This window comes from Callorhinchus milii, unplaced genomic scaffold (genome assembly GCF_018977255.1).
Source record: "Callorhinchus milii isolate IMCB2004 unplaced genomic scaffold, IMCB_Cmil_1.0 Scaffold1, whole genome shotgun sequence".
Lineage (NCBI taxonomy): Eukaryota > Metazoa > Chordata > Chondrichthyes > Chimaeriformes > Callorhinchidae > Callorhinchus > Callorhinchus milii.
This window is the reverse complement of record NW_024704742.1, coordinates 48,409,464-48,432,634: the sequence shown is the minus strand read 5'-3', so window position 1 is coordinate 48,432,634 and position 23,171 is coordinate 48,409,464. Positions and strand designations below refer to the sequence as shown.

Genomic DNA, 23,171 nt, shown 5'->3' with positions numbered 1-23,171 from the left:
GCATCCATTTGAAAGTAAATTTTAAAAGTACATTTCCCAAATGTCTATTAATTTCACTTTGGAAGCATTTGTGAAAAGCTATTTGTAAATACATCTTCATTCTCTATTGACCTGTTACTTAAACCCATCTATATTTGAACTTCAGTAGTTATAAAGTTTTGATGAGCAGGCAAAACACCATAGTTTCAAATCATACTTTGTAGACTTCAAACCTGCTGAAACAGCTTGGGAACTTAAAACCCATAAAACTAAATTTTCTCCAAGTGAAATTCTGTGTCAAATGTTCTGCATAATGCACAGTAATGTGGGGAAGAAATCCACTTGCAACATTTCATCTTTTTGTAGTCTAGCCTCTTTAAACAAAGAAATGGCTTTCTTTTTAAATCAGACTACACACTGCAAAGGGAAACATGCACATTTAATAGTTTTATTGCAAATTAAATGCTGTGCACAAATAACATAGATATATAAAATAAACAGACTTATTCAAGCTCAGACTTTCCAACAAATCAGGTAAGAACACCAAACTACTAAAGACTTTTATAAACAGAAACCTGTTAAATTTGCTATGTAACATGCACATTTAGTGGCACTAAATTCAAACGCTGCACTGAAAAAATATTCCCCACATCATTAGCAACAGACTGGGAATTTAAATGTGATATTGCCCGGGATCTATATTTGTCCACCTTCAAAGGAATTCTTCAGAACAAAATTAAGTAGTTGTGGTTTGGTGATGAGGCACATGTAAAAATCTACACCTTATATTGTCGCTTTCAAATTGTACATACATTTATTTTTTGCAGTGCAACTCACTAAAGCAAAGCTGACTTAAGCACTAGCATTTTTCTAAAGAAAACAAAATAGAATTCTGCTTGTCACTTGTGGTAAATAAATACCTCAGTCATGGTTTGTGCTAATGAAAAGTACAGAAATCTTCAGTGTAAAAACATATTCATATGCAAAAAAGGTGTCCAACCACCCAAATGGATATAGAATGAACAAAGGGATGTAGAGGTCCAGGTATACAGGTTTTTCAAAGCCAGGTTCACTCATGCAGAAAGCAATCAAAAAGAATAAATGGACTGTTAAACTTTATGGCAAATGTTAAATAACAGCAAAGAAATTTTGCTGCGGATTTGTATTAGTCTGAACTTTATTTGGAATATTGTCTTCATTTTTAGACACCTACCTGGGGAAGGAGATACAAGTCTTTGAGCAAGTCCAGCAATGATTTGACAAGATGATATCTGGGACGAAAGAACATACTATGATTTGAGACCGAGTAAACTGGAGTTATATTTATTGGAGATCAGGAGGTAGGGTGTAATCTGATTGACATGTTCAAAATAATTAGCAAGGTACTACAGGTACTAGCAATTTACAATAAATAGAGAATGACTCCATTGTAGTTAAAATATTCAGAAAGACATAACCTTAAAATCAGAATTAAGTTGATAATAGCAGTTTTGAAAGAAAATATTTACATAGTTGTGAAAATATGGAACAGACTGCCTCAGAAGCCCATTGATGGAGTTGATCAAGACATTCAAGGATATTACAGGATACATAGCAAAAAGGGCAACTAAAGCATACCTGGACTTTTATAGTGTTTAGTTCTGGAAAGGATGAAAGAATGAGGGACACGTTATGTTCCAGAAATTATTAAATCCCAATTTGGCTGCATTCTGGTCTCAAACAAGTTCTTATTTAGATAGAGGTTGCATCCTTAAACCTCCTTCCCTCAACCTCCTCGCCTTCACATGGACATGCATATGGAGGTTGAATGTTTCGTCCTGTGTTTATCTGAAAATGGGTCACAGTGTTATTATAATGAAATCTAAAATATTGAGTTATGTGCACAAAAGGCAAACCTTCAAAAGCTACTTGAAACAATCATTTGGAGGTAGAGAAGGGAGGGAAAAAACTGGTCTGTCAACTCCAGATGGAAGTGAAACAGGAAACTATTTCTAGGATGAGACACTAATGGTTGCATTAGTTGCAAAGTGGATAGTTTTTGCTATGATCACCCTTTACACAAATTATCCACCCATATGGAGTTTCAGGAACCCACTGGTGAAGTCATGTCAGGGTAAAAAAGTGCCACTCTTACTTTTTTTGAACTAGTCTCTTTGTCCAATCTTTTAGGTGGTTAAGAGTTAAGACAGGTACAGAAATAATCTTATATGCAGACAACATATAGTTTTTTCTGGTGTTAACACGTACTGCACTGGAGTTGATCCAACTATTGGAATCACTGATTACAGGGGAAAAAATTATCTGGAGTATATTATGCCACTCTCTCTTTAAATACTGAATGACAGAGATCCATTTTGTTTAGTGTGCCAGATTTTAATGACCAACTTATTCACTTGAGAGGGCCCTGTTCACTTCCAGAGGATGTGTGAAAACTGCATTCTGAGAAATGTTACTGTATTGGTTAATTAAAAGTACGTAGAGTAAAACAGGTTAAGATGTTAAATCAGTTCACTTTAGGTGTTGCAGTTATATTCTGAATATGGGTACATTCCACACTTAACATTCTCCTCTCAATCAGTTGGGATGAATTTCTCCCTAGTCCCATCTCTTTTTTTTGGGTTGGGGAATTCCTGCACATATACACTTGCCTGTAAATATAACATTTCTGTTATAAATCACTTATTTTATACACAACTCCTTTCCTCCTTCATTTTCAGGTCCGAGAGTCTCATGGAATGCATAATGAATCCCACATTTCATGTAGAAAGGACAGAAATTATACATGGTTTGGACCTGAATTCATTTAATGGAAAATAATTACTGTTTTCTTTTCTGGCTCATTTTCCCACAGTATATGCAGTATACCTTAATTCAAATATCAGCAGCTAAAACAAATGCTAATTTAAATACAGTTCATTCTGGGTTACGATTTAACTGCATTTCAGCTGCTAATGTAATTATTATAGGATGTCTTTTATATATATTTGTATCTACACTATATATATTAATATCTATATATATTTGTGCTGCCAACATATGGTGGGCATTTGGTTAACGATACCTGTTTTCAATCGATAAAATTGCGCACATACATTTCTGAAATAGTTTTATTGCTATCAGCAAATCTGTGGATGTCATTACTAACCACAGGTACTGCAACATATATTGAATATTTTATATAAACAACCCAGAAAATCTGAAATGAAATATTCTGGCTCAGTATGTTGTTTCATTTATAGCCAGGGGCGGGGCTGCCTCCTTGACGCTGAACCTACATCTCTTTGTCTTTTCACACCAAGGGAAGTTATAAATGAATTACGTGAATATGGGAACGGTGGTTGACTAATTAGTCCGTTGTACTGGTAAAAAAAAGTTTGACCAAAACTACGTGTATGACTTCCTGTTGGACCAAGGTAGCGTATTGTAACTGGAGGAAGCAACATCTCAACTGGCTTTAACACTAATTTGTTCTCTCTTTTTGCCTTCCTCTCAGACAATCTGTTCACTGAAGTCATGCTTGTAATACTTTTCTTTGGGCGACTGGGTAAGGCAGGAACAGATATTCGCTGGGCTGATTGTGCGTCCAAATTTAACTCAGTGGTTTGTTCACCAGAGTATGATTTGACCATGGCAGTGTTTTCATTTGCAACAACTGTTTTTTGTTCATTTATGAAATCTGTAATCCTTGACTGAGTTCCACTGAAAGATCCTTTCTTCTGGTTGAGACTTTTTGGTTTTTTTCGCTTGTCTTCTCTCTTCCTTGGTTTGTTTGGTTCAGGTCCATCCAGCAAACCCTTAGCTGCAGCTCGAGCCAAAACATCCTTTACAGACACAACTGCTGAGGAATCTCGCTTTAAATTCAATAAAAATTTTACAGGTCAGAACTAGTTCAATCAAATTCATTATTTTCATATGAAAACAAATGATAAGCTCTTCAATGACCAAACAGATGAAAGCAGCAAGAGGATCATACACACTAAATCATAAGTTAAAATTCCAATCTCTATTAAGTCAGATGATCACAACTGGGGCAAAAATTGGTTTCAGTGCTCTTGGGTTAAATAATCCTTGCAGTTGATTTGGTGCCTTTCACGCAAGGTAAACGCTTCAAAGCGCTTCACAGGTTTTACTATAAAGTTACTGTGTTTTGTCAAACAGGGCAGCCCATTTGCGCATAGCAATGTCCCACAAATAGCCATTAAGTGAATGACTAATTTTATCCGTGGGACTGTTGACCAGGACACAGGAGAAACTTTCTTTTCTTTTTTAGTACAGGATTTTTAATGTCTACCTGAACAGGCAGACAGGACCTCAGCACAATATCTCTTCTGAAGAACTTTTATGCTTTTATTCCAGCAATACAACATAGCACTGTAACCAAGACCTTGTGAGTTCAAAGTCCCAACAGGGGCTTGAATCCACAACATTCTGATTTATAATAATAATCCATGCATTTGATATAGCGCTTTTCACGTCTTTGAGACGTCTCAAAGCGCTTCACAGAATAGACTGGCAAGTGAATTGACTGTATATTTGTGGGCGAAACGCAGCAGCCAATTGCGCACAGCAGTGTCCCACAAACAGTCATGGACTGAAGTGACCAATTTATTATTGTTTTGTTTTGGAGGGATTATTATTAGGCGTGTGGAGTAAGGAAACTTGCTCAAGGTTTCACCCTGCCTGGAATTGAACCCAGGTGTCTCGCTCGTGAGGCGAGTGCTCTAACCACTGAGCTACAGGACTCTTTAGAGGACTTAAGAGGAGCAACTGCCACCAATGGAGCCAGGCTGATATCTGGAGCGGAGAGAGGGGAAAAAAGTCTGGGTTCCTGTTATCTGGAAATTCCTGCTTGACTCTGTGATTGTGTGACTATCAGGTGATAACAGGGTTGGGTGGCTTTAACAAACGCACTAAAGTCAAGGTTCACAGAGTCAATAATGCCACTTAAGTGAGGTACCAAAGGGAGTCAAATGCTTTCAAGAGAGAAAAGCATTGATGGGAGAAGAATATTTTAAACCAATAGCCAAAACATTTTCCGCAGCCTAAGTTTTTTTTAAACCTATTTGTTGAATTGTTTTTCTACCAGTGGCAACTGCCAGTTTAGCAAATTGAACCGCTGTATATGGGAGAAGGGAAACTTCTTTTGGAAATTCCCTCCCCATTCTAATAATTAAGACAGTGTAGCAAGGATAAAATTCCAAGCATGCTGAAGAGATGATAACCAAGTAAAAATAAACCATTATAAAGTCTTACTGTCACTGACAATGAGAACATTTAAATTTAGTAATACCAATCTGGGGAATGGGTATGTGCAGTTTAAGGAGACAGTGAAACCTTACAGAAAGCTAATGGCGGTATGCACCTGGGAAGATCACTGGTAAATTAAATTCAACAATGGTAACTGCAAGTTATGTAGGAAAACATATAGTAATCACTCCTTGGAAGGAATAGAACTCAACAAGGAAGAAGCTGGAACAGATCTAGGGATGTTAATCTACTTGTTCCTCAATATTGCCAAGCAGTGTGAGCCAATAACCAACAAGAAAAACATGATTCTCCCCCAGACCCTACAGACAATAGGGTCTCACTCCACCTGCACTTCATCTCCTCAAACGGTTTCTCCTCTAAGCCCCGGACCATCTCGTGCGGCGTTCCTCAGGGCTCTGTCCTTGGTCCCCTTCTCTTCAACATTTATATGCTCCCTCTTGGTGACATCATCCGCAGACATGGGGTCAACTTCCACATGTAGGCGGATGACACCCAACTCTACCTCTCTGCCTCCACCATTGACTCCAGGACCACTGCTGTGCTGACAGAATGTCTCTCAGACATCAAGTCCTGGATGAGAATTATCTTTCTTCAGTTGAACGTCGACAAGACCGAGGTTCTCCTGATTGGCTCCGGTCAGCGCCTCCTCACCCCAGGCGCTGACAGCATCACCATCCATAATAATAATAATAATCCTTGCATTTGATATAGTACTTTTCACGTCTTCTAGATGTCCCGAAGCGCTTCACAGAATATACTGTAAAGTGAATTGACTGTATATTTGTGGGCGAACGTGGCAGCCAATTGCGCACAGCAATGTCCCACAAACAGTCATGGATTGAAAATGACCAATTTATTATTGTATTTTTTTTGGAGGGATTATTATTAGGCTCTGTGTGGAGTAAGGAAACTTGCCCAAGGTTTCGCTCTGCCTGGAATTGAACTCAGGTCTCTCACTTGCAAAGCGAGTGCTCTAACCACTGAGCTACAGGACTCCATGGTTGTACACTCCAACTCACTAAGCCAGTCCGGAACCTTGGGGTCTTGTTTGACCCTCAACTATCCTTTCTATACCACATCTGCGGCATGACCCGCTCTGTATTCCCCCACCTCCGCAACGTCACCCGGCTCCGACACTGTCTCACACGGCAGGGCACTGAAACCCTCATATACGAATTCATTACATCGAGGCTCGACTATGCACTCATTGCTTGTCGGCCTCCCCAACTCTTCCCTCCATAGGCTGCAGAGCATCCAGAACTCTGCAGCCCATATCCTCTCCTGCACTATGCTCTGCAACCCTATCACTCCCATCCTTGCCCAACTCCACTGGCTTCCCATCACACAAAGGATATAGTTCAAGATCCTGGTCCTCACCTTCAAAGCCCTCCAGTCTTGCTCCCCCCTACCTCTGCGACCTCCTAACCCCCTACCACCTTGTTCGCTCCCTCTGCTCAGTGGGCTCCGGTCTACTTCACGTCCCCCATCTTGCTCACCCCCACTATCGGAGGGCGGGCTTTCTGCCACTCTGCACCCACCCTCTGGAACTTCATTCCGCAGTCCCTTCGTCTCACCCCCTCTCTCGCCCTCTTCAAGACCCTCCTCTTCGACCGTGCTTTCGATCTCCCTGCTTTCCCCCCCGCCCTCCCCTCTCTCTCACCCCGACCTTCAGCTCGGGTCCGTAACTCTGTCTGTCAGTGCCTCGGGACGTCCTCCTGACGTGAAAGTGCTTTACAAATGTAATTTTGTTGTTGAGTATTATTCATTATTTAGAGGAATATTCCCTTACCTGCAAACAATGTGCAACAATCATGGTAAACCAGACTGTGCTCTTGTAGCATACCTCCCAATGGTGTGAAGATCTCCTCCACATTGGGCATTGTTTTGTGCTTTAGGATGGAGGAAAATGCTTCCCTCCTGGTTTAATAATAGCAGGGAGTCAAAAGGGCAGTGCTCACTGAAATTTAACAGCATCAGAACATTCAGATAAAAGCAGCAGGTCGTGGAGGGAATACAGTGCTCCTTCCTTTTATTCTAATATTTCAATATTGGAGAAGGGGAGCTGAGCTAGCAAGCCATTTGATTAGTTGACCTCTTGCGAGATTAAATCTGTAACTGAAGTATTGTTTCTTGCTCTTGTTGTGGTGCTGGATGATGGGAAGAGGAATACTCAAGCAGGAAAGAAATTATGAACTGTTAAAAAATAGATATAGCTTGCATGCTGCTGGTCCTGCAGAAGTCCTTTTGCTCAACAACAACAACATTTCATTTATAGAGCGCCTTTCACGTTGGGAGGACGTCCCAAGGCGCTGGACAGTTCAGGACCCGAGCAGGGGGGAAATGGTCAGAGTGAGGGGAGGGAAGGGAGGGAGCGAGGAGGGGGGAAATGGTCAGAGTGAGGGGAGGGAAGGGAGGGAGCGAGGAGGGGGTAGAGAGTTGAGAGGGGAGCTGAAGGCACGGTCAAAGAGAAAGGTCTTGAGACCGGCCTTGAAGGAGGAAAGGGAGGAGGCGGCGAAGGCACTGGGGGATGGAGTTCCAGAGCCTCGGGGCTGAGAGGCTGAAGGCCCGGCCACCGATGATAGGGCAGTTGGGGCGGGGGATGTGGAGCAGACCGGAGCCAGAGGAACGGAGGGTACGGGCAGGTAGGTAGGGGGATAGTAGGTCGGAGAGGTAGGAGGGAGCAAGGCTGTGAATAGCCTTGTAGGTGAGGATGAGGATCTTAAATTCAGTGGTTAGACCACTCGCCACGCAAGCGAGAGACCTGGGTTCGTTCCCAGGCAGGGTGAAACCTTAGGCAAATTTCCTTACTCCACATGCCTGATAATAATCCCTCAAAAAAAAGCCAATAATAAAATTGGTCGCTTCAATCCACGGGGACACTGCTATAGACAATTAGCTGCTGTGTTTCGCCCACAAATATACAGTCAATTCACTTTGCAGTACTGTGACATCTAGAAGATGCGAAAAGCACTATATCAAATGCAAGGATTATTATTATATTATTATAAACGTCGAAATCCAGGAGTTTCTGCAAAATTCATCTTTTCCTAGGATTATTAATGTAAGCAGGCTTTATACTCCTCAGTGTACAAGTTCATAAAATGCTATCAAAACTTTTAAATGCCTGAACAATATTCTGAGTGATTAATAATAATTCTTGCATCCTAGGGCATATTCAACAGAGCTTTATTACTCTGTGATTCACAGGATTCAGTGTACTTTTTTGTAGGTAAGCACAGCAGCCAATTGGTACACAGCAATGTCCACAATCAACTATGAAGTGAATGATCAATTTTCTGTTTGGGGAATTGTTGGCCAGGACATCAAGAGAAAATCCTTTTACTGTGAATGTCAGGAGATCAACGTTAATCACGAATAATATTACTCAATGCAAAATGTAACTGTTAGGTACGAATTAAATAAATGGGTAGAGCAATGAATAAATCACATTCATTCTTTTCGTAAACGGCTGCATAATACCCTCACTGCACTTCCAAAGATACTTCTTTGTCCATACTCAAACAAAAGGAAAACATCTCTATTTTTGTTCTGAATGAAAATCAGTGCATTGTGTTGCACAATTGCTTAAGTTTGAGTTAGGCTTCACTAATTCACAATTGTTTATTCATGCCCATTTGAATTATTTTCAGTCACATTTTTCAAAACTAATATTTGCCATAAATTATGCTGCTACAGCTAATAAACTGCACATTAGACTGCACGCTTTGAGCGAATCCAATATTAGGTGCTTTGTCAAATGCAAGTATTATTATAGACCATTTGAATAAATCACATTTTTTATTAAAATGTAACTTTTTTAAACAATTGTGTTGCTGTCTGTTAGCATCTGACAGCAACAATTGCACTGAATTGTAAACTCGTTCTTAAGTAACCTTGCAAAATTCAGAATAATCAATTACTGTGAAACCTACCTCTCTAGTTAAGACGGCAATAAAACAGCCATTGACTTGTTCTGATGGCTCAATCTTGAAGAATTTATCAACAGCACAGGTTATTTCTGATGCACAACACAGTGGAATAACAGGAGCACTAAGTCTGTGGAGAGAGAAAAAAAAGAGCTGAGTGGAATCTATATTATCCACATCCAGATTATCCACTTTCCTGGTGTCCTTGTCTGATGGCGAGGAGATAGCCAAGAGCAAGCAAAACCTAGAGTCAAAGCAACTGAAGGAGCCCAAGATGGAACAGGAGGTGAAATTGCCATGAAACATCACAGCAATTTCCACCTTTCATATGTATAATATACATGTAGGCTTCAAAGAACTGCATGAACACCTCATCCACTACTCATGTGTACACATTATTTGGAATAACACACTGAGATGCAAAAGGCAATTAAGAAAGAGCCAATTAAATACTAGGTCATACTAGACATACTCTCCAGGACACTAAATTGAAAGTGCATTATCGTCCTATTGAAGATATTTGGAAAAGTTAAGATCCCACAAAAGCCTGCTCTAAAAACACGTGGAAGGTAAGATTACATTGTAACAAACATTGTTGGGATAAATTCTGTTCATAGTTACAAATAGAGCCTTAGGCAATGGACAAATAACTAAGATATCCCATCAGTGATCAACATCACCAAAGGTGATTCACTTAATATTGGATGCAATGTTACCCATATGGGCTACCCTGCCCTCATCAATGAATTGACCAACTTTTGGCAGTGAACATGCATTACAATCGACTTGTGGGTAAACCGATCGTCCATTAGAACAAACAACTCATTATAAGCACAAACCCCCAAAGTTCACTAATATTCCTCAAAAAAGCAGGAATAATGCACATAACTTCACTGTCCAAACTTTTCCAAGGAATTTCTCATGATAATGAGCTGTCATACTTAAAATACTGTAGTTGCAGATTTAGCTAGTAATCTTACACACATTACTAGTCATGTTGCTGGGCACTACTTTGTTTACAAACACAAGCTCTAGGTTTTGTCAATCATATAATAATAATACTTGCACTTGATACAGCACTTTTCACGTCTTCTACACGTCTCAAAGCACTTCAAAGTATTTACTGTAAAGTGAATTGACTGTATATGTGTGGGCGATTCACGGCAGCCAATTGCGCACAGCAGTGTCCCATAAACAGTCGTGGATTGAGTGACCAAATTATTGGATTTTTTTGAGACGTTATTATCTCCGGAAAAGCGATCCACAAATCAACTAACAACTGAGTTCCTACTTACTGCTAGATAAACAGAGGCATGTGGAGTAAGTAAACTTGCCCAACATTTGGCCCTGCCGGGAATAGAACCCAGGTCTCTCGCTCGCGAGGCGAGTGCTCTAACCACAAAGCTACAGAACTCCACAATTGCTTTACTGTGGCACAATACTCCTTTAGGTTGACTCAGAAGCAACTGTATCCAAAGGGTACGATTAAATCATAGAATGGCTGATTCACTGAGTTGCTAAATTAGTCCCACAGATTACAAAATAAATGTTTAGAACGTAACAAAAGAAAATAAAGAATGCAATACATTCTCATTCCATAAACATTGGTAAACAGTTGGTAATTGAATATTAGTCTATGGAAAGTAAATGCCATGTCAAGACTTTGAATCTTAAAAAAAAGTATTATTTAATAAGACTCGATGCTTGGCATTGTGCTCTGCCACTATCAAGCGCTCTGGGACACAAAGGGCACTATATAAATGTAAGTTATTGTTGTTATTAAGAAAATGAGCAAGTTTTTAGCTTTTTGTTCCTTACTTTTTTGTTTTGTGAGATAGTTTTATATATAAATATGGTGTATATAATAATAAAGCAATCCTTGCATTTGATATAGCGCCTTATGTCTCAAAGTGCTTCACAGATTGCACTGTAAAGTGAACTGACTGTATATTTTCTGGGCGAAATATAATATACCTGTACGGCTGCAGTTTGCTTCCCTCTATTCTCTTGCCCAATACTGGATTCACTATTTGCTCGTTTTCCTCAGGGTACACTGAACATGTAGAATACACAATGGCCTGGACCTTGGGAACTATGGAGAGATGTGGAAGTTTAGTGGATAAAAAGAAACATACAATTTTAATGAAATTAATGAAAAATGTATCAGCTAAAAACATTCAGCTTAAGCCAGTAATCTTAATGTTATGTTTACCTCCATAAATATCAAACTTACATTCCCTCAAGTTGTACCCAAGTTATTTCTCATCACATGTTAATGTACCATCCAAAAGGAGATCAGCAACATTTTCATGTCAATACAGAAACAGTTGTGAATGTATTACCGACTGCAGATATCAACTGAAAATATGGCTTCAGCAATAAATATTTGTTAAAGCTGAATTCATAAATTTAAATGTACACAAGAACTGTTTTGTAGGCAAATGACATAATCACTTATGATGTTTAGGTAATGGGAAGGAGCTTGAGCAGTCAACATTCAGTGTAACTTCAAATATGTTGTCACTACATATAGAATGCTGCTGAAAAATAGGTTTGCTTGAATAAAATGTCATTCCTAACACAACAGCACTCAGGAGACCAGAACCAGTCTCCAACTAATCAAGCGCAACTAAGCACTTTGTGAATATGTTTGATGTGTCTTGTAATTGGATTTGTTAAGACCACAAACTTAAACTCTTTTAATTATTCAGCGTCTTCAGACATTGTTTGTAGTCAGCCTTAGACAGGAGAAGCAGAATTGGCTAATATATATACATTTTGCTGATCTAGTACATCAAGACATTGGAACAAAAACATTTTACCCACATTTGCTGCAGTTGTACTCAGGGCACCAAATTGACAATTGAATTATAAACTTTTGGTGTGAAACTCATGACCAGATTCTGACTGCTTTGTAAAGAGAATGGCAGCTCCTTATTGACATTAAAATTGTAAAGATGGGCCAGTGAACTGCCTGCGAGCTGAGTTCATAAACTTCCTTTTATCGAATTGGTCAATATAGTGGAACCTTGTTATTAGCAAAATCAATAGATTGCCCTATTTTGCTGTGATTAGCAATAGTGCCTGTCCTCTGGACAAAAGGTGAGTGGCCTGCATTAGTAAGTCTTAGATACAGTAAAGGATTTTTACTAAGTTCCATCAAAAATACACCATTTTGGGTGAAAGTTGATAATTCTTTCTCTGAAAAAATGTTCAGCTTTTGAATGCACTCTTTTGTGGTATTTAACAATCAAATTTTGTGGTGGTTGTTATTCCCAGCATGACCTGGTTTGCTCCTACTGTAGTAAAACTATGGAGATAACTAAAATATACCACCCATGATTCATATCCTGATTATTCTTTATGGATCTTTTTGAAATTAATTAAAGTTACATATGTTACAGAAATAAACATGTACAATAGACACATACTATAGCACAAATATAACATATCTATTATATCCAACAATCATAGAATTATGCAGCACAGAAGGAGGCCATTCGGCTCATCATGTGTGCCGGCTCTTTGAAAAGAGCTATCCAAATCAATCCCACTCCTCCGCTCTCTCCTCATAGCCCTGCAAACTTCTCCTCCCCAATGTATCAGAAGCTAATAATTAATTTATTTGACACAACATTTAACGCAGTGTCTGAAGTTGTAATACTCCTAAATGGAACTCTCATACTTTCACGATGCATAGGCCTAGAAATAGATTTGTGGCATGTTTTAAGTTTATTTGCTTAAACTTTGTTTGACTCCCAGTATATGCGTGCCTTTGATCCATGGTCATGTAGTAAAAGATTTACAGATTTAGAGGTGTGTGAAATCAGTGTTACGTCAGATGATCAAGAGGTGATTGTTCAAGGTTTGATGGTCTGGTATAATCTGAACAAATCTGAATATTGGACTCTCCAAATTCAAAGCCTAGATTTATCTAATCATTACACCCACCCAACAGAAACCAACATTCATCAATCACAATAAAATGCTGTTTTTACCCTTTTAATAAAATAAGAATCAGCACAATCCCAAGCTTACAAAGATGGAAGAGGTGTCAGTTTAGCATCAATCACATCACTGGGCCTCTTTTCAAGTTGACCTAGACTCATTTTTATCACCAATAAAATGAATAAGTTTGTTCATGTAAAGACTATCCATCAATATTGGTAGACAACTATTCAATAACTTCACTGTCAAGTATCTGGCTGCATCAATCACTTCAGTGACAATTGTCTTTGTAACTCCATTTCTCCCAAGTGACCATTACTGGGACATATAAATGGAAGGTAGCTGAAGGCACGGTCAAAGAGGAAGGTCTTCAGATGGGACTTGAAGGAGGCAAGAGAGGGTGTGAGGCAGAGGGATTCCGGCTTAGAGTTCCAGAGCGTGGGGGCAGAGATGCTGAATGCCCGACTGCCAATGGTGGGGCGGAAAATGGGGGGACCTGAAGCAGGCCGATGTCTGCCTACTGGAGGGAGCGGACAGGCTGATATGGTGTTATGAGGTAGGAGAGGTAGGGGGAAGCAAGACAGTGGAGGGCTTTGAATGTAAGAACAAGGGTTTTGTACTTGATTCTCTGAGGAATGGGGAGCAACTGAAACCGGGCAAGAACAGGAGTGATGGGTTCCCAGAGCCTGGTGCAGGAGAAGCCATGAGCTGCAGAGTTCTGAATCTATAAACGTCACATTCTTGCCCTTGACAAACTAAAACTTACTGATATGGGATTATATCTATATAAAGCTATTAGCATTGGAAATTGCACCACAAACCAGTAGAAGACTGGGAAAGACTCTAGAGCAGTACAGAAAGTGCCAATTTGTTATACAATGGCACTTGAGCCATGATCTGCCATGAACTGATAAAATGGTGGAATGTCAGTTTCAATGGCGTAATCCTGTTCCTACAAGGATGTTCCAAGTACTCCAATATGCATATGAATGACAACCAAGTCTACTTTTCCACTTCTAATACTTGATTCTACTTATGTACTGTCTTCTGAGATGCAATCACTTTACATGCATGCGAAGACACCCAAATCCATTTTCCACTTTCAGTCTCAATTCCAGGGCCTTTTGATGTTCTGTCCTCTTGCTATAAGTCAGCAAGGCCTGGATGAACCACAATTTCTTACAACTCAACATGGATAAGACAGAAGCCATCCTCCTTGGCTCCCACAAACATCATCTGTTTTCAGGCTCAGATCTCTTTCAACTTCCCTGGCCTCTTTCTCAAAGTCACTGAACTAGTGTCTAATAATACCAAGCTAAATTATCAAAAGACGTATACAACACAGATAAATAACATTCAAAATAATCTGATCATTTTAGTGCAAGGTAATTCATATTGGAGCAATAAACAGTGAACCTATGTACATAAAATGGTGTCCATTAACAAACTTGTAAAAAGATTTCGATGTGATTATTGATAATTCTATGGTTTTCCAATGAAGATAAAGTATTCTTGATAAAGCTAATAATCCTTGTATTTGGTATAGCGCCTTATTACGTCTTTGAGACGTATCAAAGCGCTTCACAGAATATAATAAAGTGTAGTGACTGTATTTCATGGGTGAAACGCGGCAGCCAATTGCACACAGCAGTGTCCACAAAGCCGTCGACTGAGCGACCAAATTTTTAAGGAATTATGAGTGATAAGAGTGTGTGAGAGAGATTGTCTGTGCATTGTATCAGAGAGAGTGTGTGTGAATTGTGAATAGTAATAATTACTATTATAATAATCATCCTTGCATTTGACATAACCCCTTATCATGTTTTTGAGACGTCTCAAAGCACTTCACAGGATACACAGTAAAGTGTAGTGACTCTGTGTTTTGTGAACAAAATGAGAGTGAGACAGTATGAGTGAGAAAGAGAGAGAGAGAGAAAGAGGCTCAGAGATTGTGTGTGTGTGGGTGAGAGAGAGAGAGAGAGAGAGAGAGGGAGTGACGGAGAGCCTGTCTATGCTAACTAAATACTAGAATAGATAGTCAATGGTAATTACACAGCTCATCGGCAACAAAATACTGCAATTGTCCAGCTACAATTACTCTATTCCTTGGGGGTTTTGATTGCAAAGTTAAGGTCATGTCAATATCCCCAAATTTCATTCATGAACCTGAAATAACTATCAAAAGTGCAAAAGTGTGCAACTCCTTACTGGTGCTAATGACCTTAAAAGGGTGAAGGGTTGAGTGAAACCATTGGGATTCAAATCCCGGAATCTCTAATCCAAAATTTGAAGCTCAATCCACTTCGCTTTAGGAATCTTCATTAACATTAGGACTCAGGGAGTTTATATGCAATTTTTAAAATTTCAGTCAATAAACGGATGGAGAAGCATATATGCTGGAGTAGTTTGTGGAGTCCTGTACCTCAGTGGTTAGAGCATTTGCCTCGCAAGCGAGAGGACCTGAGTTCAATTCCCAGGAGGGGCAAAACATTGGAAACAATCACAAGTTTCCTTACTCCATACGCCTCTGCTTACTTAGCAGTGAGTAGGAACCCGGTTATTAGTCAATTGGTGGATCACTTTTCCGGGGGTAATAATCCCTTTTAAAAAATAATTTGGTCACTCAATCCACCATTGTTTGTGGGACACTGCTGTGTGCAATTGGCTGCCGCGTTTCGCCCACAAAACATAGTCAATTCACTTTACACTATATTCTGTGAAGCGCTTTGAGACGTCTCGAAGACATGATAAGGCGCTATATCAAATGCAAGGATTATTATTATTATGTGATCTGTGGATAGGCGGGTGGAAATACTCAAGAGTTTTAAAAAAACTTGTGATAGTGCAATCTGTATCTTCCGTTTATATGCAAACATTTTGAACTAGCCATCAAGATTGAGATATTTTGCTCACGTGTAAGTGTCAAGTTGTGATCAATATGCAACCAATGAAACAATACAGTGCTGTTCATCTTCAAAATGATTTCTCTGCTTTTCTTGCAGTTTTCTCTATCACTGCTGCTATAACTAGTTTGTCATTTGAAAACTGCGACATGAATTTGTTCCCCTTAGAAATAGAAAACTAATTTCTCAGGGCTTTTTTCCCAAACTACAAATAGCAACAGTCATCCATCAAGAACTGACACAAGATAAAACACATCAGATTCTAACACACAAGATCCAAAGAATTTAACATCAAGCAACTTGATTAATGATCCAAAACGTGCCGTTTATCATGTATATGGGGGTGTGAGTTGGCTTTATCAGTAACTCCAGCTACAGAACAAGACACATTTAAAGCTCTGCAATAAAAATGTCACAGTGATTTAAAGACATTAAATAAAGAATCTAAGAAACTAATGTTGGGTGTTTATTTCTGATAAATATCTTTAGCCATGTGAACAAACATAATTTGAATAGATTTGTTGCAGTATTTATAGTCCTTTCAAAAAAGCCTGCAACAAAGCATTTTTATTGCATAATTTAAAACCAACTTTTTTTACATCAACAGATTTTTGCTTTTAACAGTTTCGGGATAAATTATCCTGATATACTGCTATCCAAAATGTTTGACATTTTTGCTGTAAAGCAGCCATTTTCAAATCCACTTATTTTGATTTCAGGCATACTCTACTATGAACCATTGCATATATGGAAAATATATTGTGTTAATTTCTTTAGTCATTTTTATATGGACGGATTTGTTTTAAAGTTATACATTGCGTTCCAGGTGAGGTTTCTGATAATATTTTCTTACCATTTAAAACAACTGAGGGTACATTTCAAAGTTATGCTATCATCAAATGCAAGATAGATTTTTCCGCCTGCTCTTGCTTAAATCAATAAAACCATATATAGGTATAGGTTTTAGCTGAATAATTTGAACTGGGTTAATTGAAGAACTGCAAAACATGACTCTCGAAGATTCATGTTTCTGTACTGTCACTTCTTGTAACACCCTCACAAATTTCTCACAAGTGGAATCTGTATCCCCAACAAACCTGGAACCTGTGCTTATGTTCAGCCTTGTAAAGTACGTGGGAATGGAGTTAATTATTGTATACCAACTGTCCTGCTTACTGGATATTCTGCGCAACCAAAAGTTTTAAAAGGTGGACAAAGCAAAATTTAACTTCAACCAAAATTATTTACATAAAAATAATGAAGATCATAAATTACTACAATATCAAATTGAAACTACTCAGTCAGATAAATTACCCGGTTAAACACTGGTTGTTTAAAGACGACTGTAGCCTTTCATCTAACAGTCCCTTTTAACAAGCAATGAAAAGTGCTTCAGTTCACAGATTTTTACTCTGAATTTATCCTCCTGGACTCACCAATTGACCTTTAGTAAACAAGCCTTTGCTCCTATGATAAACTGCAACTCTTGTTCTGTATTTATATTGTCTTTTAGTGGCAAATCACTATCTTGGCAATAATTCATAGCCCAAAGTGTTATATAAACAGTGCAAATCATGCTAAAACAATACTCCTGCAATTTTCTGGAGGTGGGTTTCAGGACAACATACACATTTATAAATGTGCCAGATGTGAGTCACATTGGAATCACTCCTCTGAGATTCATTCATAGCTTTCGGCATGGGAACTTTGATTAAGGTATTCAATGATATTGTGCAATCAGCTCTTTAAAAGCATTAAAAATTCAGCACACAATTTTGGCATTCTGCATATGAACCAAAGGTGGGGCAATAAAATTGGGAGAGTGGCTTTTTCTCAACATGAAGTGGAGCAGGCAGTATAAATCCTAGTTTCTACCCTGTATTATTGTATTACCAAGGTAAAGCAGCTTTGCTCCCAGCAGAATAACCATCCTTTGCTTTTTTTTAAAAAAGTGCGATTCCAACAACATGATTGATTATCTTTGAAATTAGGATCCTTGATTCGTAATGAGACTTTGCAGACATTTCCACTTGAATAATAACATACATCATCAGCTTGCAAAAGCTACTCATTTCCATGTATAATCTGTGTGTCAAACACTAGATTATCTTTTCAATACTGAATGGCTAATCTTTTAATTTTAATAAAGCTCATGTTACATACTGTAAAATTATTTCAAAATAATTTCTGGCCCTTCGGAAAAGGAGAATCTGAAAATTAATGCAACAAAAAAAAACTATAAAAATATGCTCTCTGTGTTATACATTCGAACCTATTGTGAAAATTGCTAAGACTGAGCAAGATCAAGATTCACAAATGGAATAAAATTTGAAGTCCTTACACTTTGAATCATCTTTACTTTTAACGAAAGCAACAAATCTACTAGTGTATTAATAAATAAAGCAGTTTCTGCCTCAATGAAATACAGTTGCTGTTTTCACATCAGAAATGAAAATATAACTCATCCATATATAATCAGAATTTTGACAAATTATATACTACCTTAATATTGTGCACCAATTCAGCTTCACATCAGTCACCACCTCGGTACTGTCAGAATTTTTAAATTCAAAATAAAGTTTAGAACTACTGACTTACATTTGATAGCATGCATTAATTCCTCAGCTTGTCTCTTTACCAGCACATTGAGCTTCTCTTCTGACACTGTTCCCTGAGAAAGATCCTGTAGCAAACCAGTATCTGGGAGAAAAAGAAAAAAAAGGGTCAATATTTCCTTCTTTTAAGTGTCCAACTTAATTTATTTTAAAATAAACTTGGCAATAAGATCTCATTAAAGCAAATGAAATATTTATTAAATTGTGTTAATTATAATTACAGTTTATTTATTATACTCATTTATGCATTAAATATTAATGATTTTATTAAACCAATGCCGTGCGTGTTGCATTTCGGAGTTACTGTCCCTTTGTATTGGCCAACAATACCCCAAAATCAAATTGGTCAGTCACTCCATGGCTGTTGGTGGCACATTGCTGTGCGCAAATTGGTTGCCACATTTCACCGACGAAATACAGTCAATCTTGAGAAGTGCTATAATAACCGTTGCATTTTATATAGCATTTATTACATCTTCCAGATGTCTCAAAGCCCTTCACAGAATATACTGCAAAGTATATTTTGCATATATATATACATATATGTATAAAATATATATATATATAAAAGTGTTTTGAGACATCTTAACAACGTGATAAGGCTCTATATGAAATGCTAGGATTATTATTATTTTATAAGCTGAAGGCCAGCCCATACCTACACCAGGCAGACCTGCCATTTTCTTTTTAGCAGCGGGTACATTTATGTAATCACTGAATCATCAAAAGACTGATTTTTGCAATTAGATGCTTAAATAAAACAACTGCACACAAAGAAAAGGGAGAAATTGATTTATAGTGAGCAGAGGAAAACAATGAACAAATAATAATCCTTGCAATTGATATTGGGTTTTATGACATTGGGACAAAATCCCAAAGAGCTTAATAGGATTCACTGGTATGTGCAGCGACTGTGTACATTTAATTTGCCTTTGACTTTCAGTACTGCAATATAACAGCTTCATCCTCAAAGCATTAGATTTGACAACATTTTGAAAAATGTCACTGCTAGGGAGACTGGAATGTTTCTGTACCAGTTTAAAATCTTGGGTTTAAGAACTAAGATCAGTTTGAAGGCAAAGATTCAAAAATGATTTGAATAACAGGATCAGTAGCTATCAATACTAATGAGATGTTGTCAAATAGAAAGCAGCAACATATGGTGAGGTTTTCTTTCCAAAAGACACAACTGATACAATTTGTGCTTTTCACGTCGGGAGGATGTCCCGAGGCCCTAGACAATTAGGGTTTTGGACCTGAGCTAAGGGTAGGGATTGGGGAGGGTGACCAAAGGCATGGTCGAAGAGGAGGGTCTTTAGATAGGTTTTGAAGGAGGCAAGGGAGTGGGCGAGGCAGAGGGACTGTGAAATGGAGTTCCAGAGGGTGGAGACAGAGTGGCTGAAGACCCGCCTGCCAATGGTGGGTTGGGCCAGGTGGAGCGTGAAGCAGACCAGAGCCTGCTGAGCGAAGGGAGCAGGCAATTTAGTAGGGTGTTGGAAGGTCGCAGAGGTAGGAGGAGCAAGGCCATGGAGGGCTTTGAACTTGAAGACCACGATCTTGAACTGTATCCTCTGTGTGATGGGAAGCCAGTGGAGTCGGGCGAGGATGGGGGTGATAGGGTCGCAAAGCCTGGTGCAGGACAGCATACAGGCTGCAGAGATGATCTGCAACGTATGGAGGGAGGAGTTGGGAAGGCCAACAAGCAGGGAGTTTGAGTAATTGAGCCTGGATGTTATGAGTGCGTGTATATTTGAAATGTCAAAGCCAAATTGGTCTGGGGATATCCATTCCAATCTTGATTATCAATCACTCCTGAACATATGTTGAGTATAAGGTACATAGACCCTTATACTCAACATACACCCCTTTTTGTTTTTAAACCAATTACTTAATGGGCTGAAATTCCAGTCAGTGTTAAAATGGGAAAATCCCCAAACCACACTATCATGCATCACCATTGCCTCACGACACGAACCAGAAATACCATTTAGCTTACCAGTTCTCTGTGAGGGTTTGTTGAGCCTCCACTTAAATTCCTGATGTACCATGGCTAAGATGGGTACTCAGCAAAGCAGAGGCTTGAACTCACTGCACTCTGGTTATGCAACAGTTGGCATTTATAATTATTTAAATATCTGTAGGATGTATTTACCTCCATGCTCATTTAAGATAAAATCCACTGGGTTGCTGACGCCAGACGCTGAACACTGGGGCACAAGCAGAATAACTTTAACCTTCTGTAATCGGGGATCTGTAGGCTCAATGTCAGTGAAGTTCTGAGGTATCAGCTTTACGTCTGTAGAACATTTAAATAAGACGAGTCATAGTGAGCTTATATCTGAAGCTTTCATTTGATTAAATATAAATATGTACTTACTTCCTGGAAACTAAACATTTTTACAAATCTTAAGTGGTCCTATTTATTTCAGGTATTTATTTTACTTCTTTAGTGATATTGATACTACATTATAATTTGTTTAAATTATGGTGGGCATAATATTTTCTATGAGTTCTGTTTCTCCTATAAAAGTACTGACACCAACATCAAAACAAATAAATATTGGCCCAGTAACAAATCTAAAAATCAGCACCAAATGTACATTATTTGATACAAAAACAGAAGTCGATGGGAATACTCAGCAGGTTAGACAGCATCTATGTAGAAGGGAAAGTGAATCAATGATTCAGGTCCACAACTCTCTTGCTTTTGGTTCAGATTTTCAGCATCTGCAGTATTTTGCATTTTCCTCCAAAGAATGACACATGCTTAGTCTGTTCTTTCAAGTTTCTAAAATCAGTTTCTATTTGATACTGCAACAAATTGCATTTATATAATGCCTTTCACATTGGGAGAACATCCCAAGGCACTAGTCAATCGAGGATTTGCACCTGAGCTGGAGATTGGTTTTGGGAAGGGTGGAGGCCAAGGGAAGTGAAGATAGGGGGAGGAAGATGACCAAAGGCGCAGTCAAACAGGAAGTTCTTGAGACGAACTGAACCAACTTTTATTTTAAGCCAATGTCTGATAGTTTTGTTAAGCACAACTGAGTCACTAGGTGAGTAGAAAAGACAAAACTCTCTCAACAACAAATGACATTGGTATAGCGCCTTTCATGTTGGGAGGACATTCCAATGTCCCAGCTAGGGGTTGGGATCAGGAGAGATGGAGGGCAGGGAGATAGGTGTAGGAGTGACTGAAGGTGTGGTCGAAGGAGGGTCTTGAGACGGCGCCTTAAAGGAGGTAAGGGAGGGAGCAAGGAGAGGGGGACTTGTGGGATAGAGTTCCAAAAGGCAGAGGCTGAAAGCCCGATCGCCGAGGTGGGGTGGACCGGGAGGGGGGACACTGACCAGGTAGGAGCCTGCTGAGCAGAGGTCTAGATGGAGTTAGCAGGGCACAGAAAGAGGTAGGGAAGACCAATACCACGGAGAGTGTTGGAAGGCGAGGACAAGGATTTTAAACTTTTTTCTCGGGGGATGGGGTGCCAGTGGAGCTGGGCAAGGGTGGGAGTGATAAGGCTCACAGAGCCTGGTGCGAGAGAGGACATGAGCTGCAGAGGTTTGAATGATCTGTAACTTGTGGAGGGAAGAGTTGGAAAGGCCGTCAAGAAGGGAGTTAGCGTAGTTGAGAAGTCAGAGAAGCAATAATGACGTCTACAAAATCCTTCTATCCATTCATGCAAATACCTCTGTTTGCTAAGACCATTCTGGGGGTCATTAGTAATAAATCTTTTGCTGTAGAATCAACCTTCTGCTCTTTACAATGTAATATTTCTATATACATTTAATAACCTCCAATCTGATGCAATGGTACGGATGATGAACAGTCAACCACTTAAACACGCACTTTTACAGCCCATTTCTTCAAATAGCCTCCTCAGTTCAGTTTGTTGCAATTCAGCCTTCACCCCACAAACATAGACCTTGGATGAGTTCTGATCAGTCAGAACAGACATATGGGCAACAGTCAGCCGTGAACATGCATTAGTAACTACGATATCATCATCCATATTCATCAAGGCCTTCACTGAGTGTGGTGCGAGACTCCGAGTTTTATCCTGCAAGGAAAGGATGGACCTGGAATTTACCATTGGTTGTGAAACAAATACTCAAAACAAAAGTTAATACTTTATATGATTTAAATTTCAGAACCAGACAGTACTGTTAAAATTACATAAAAACATAAGAAACAGGAGTAGGCCATTCGGGCACTCGAGCCTGCCCCGCCATTTAATAAGATCATGGCTGATCTTCTAACCTAATTCCATTTACCCGCCCTATCCGCATATCCCATAATCCCTTTAGTTTTTAAAAATCTATCATCTTGAATATGTTCAATGACTGAGCATCCACAGCCTTCTGGGGTAGAGAATTCCACAAATTCACTACTCTCTGAGTGAATTTTTTTTTCGCAAATCAGTTCTAAAGAGGTGACCTTTAATTCTGAGACTATGACCCCTAGTTTTAGATTCTCCAACCAGGGGAAACAGTCTCACACTATCTATCCTGACAAGACCTTTAAGAATCTTATAGGT

The 23,171-nt window shown here is 39.0% G+C and overlaps 1 protein-coding gene across 3 annotated transcripts in view; it reads right to left on the bottom strand.

Annotated features, from left to right (window-relative positions):
- Nucleotides 1–434: 434 nt before the first annotated feature.
- The window catches only part of LOC103175869 (putative methyltransferase NSUN7), a 52,473-nt gene continuing 29,736 nt past the window's right edge, over nucleotides 435–23,171 (bottom strand). For 2 of the 3 annotated variants that reach the window (XM_007889152.2, XM_007889156.2), the window contains 6 exons: nucleotides 22,484–22,694; nucleotides 20,792–20,935; nucleotides 18,623–18,724; nucleotides 11,148–11,265; nucleotides 9,180–9,303; nucleotides 435–3,830 (listed from right to left, as the gene is read on the bottom strand). In XM_007889152.2, the coding sequence (XP_007887343.1) occupies nucleotides 3,213–3,830; nucleotides 9,180–9,303; nucleotides 11,148–11,265; nucleotides 18,623–18,724; nucleotides 20,792–20,935; nucleotides 22,484–22,694 (1,317 nt within the window). In that variant the 3' untranslated portion in view covers nucleotides 435–3,212. The remainder of the gene's footprint in view (nucleotides 3,831–9,179; nucleotides 9,304–11,147; nucleotides 11,266–18,622; nucleotides 18,725–20,791; nucleotides 20,936–22,483; nucleotides 22,695–23,171) is intronic. The other variant, XM_042341523.1, reaches the window with a different exon arrangement.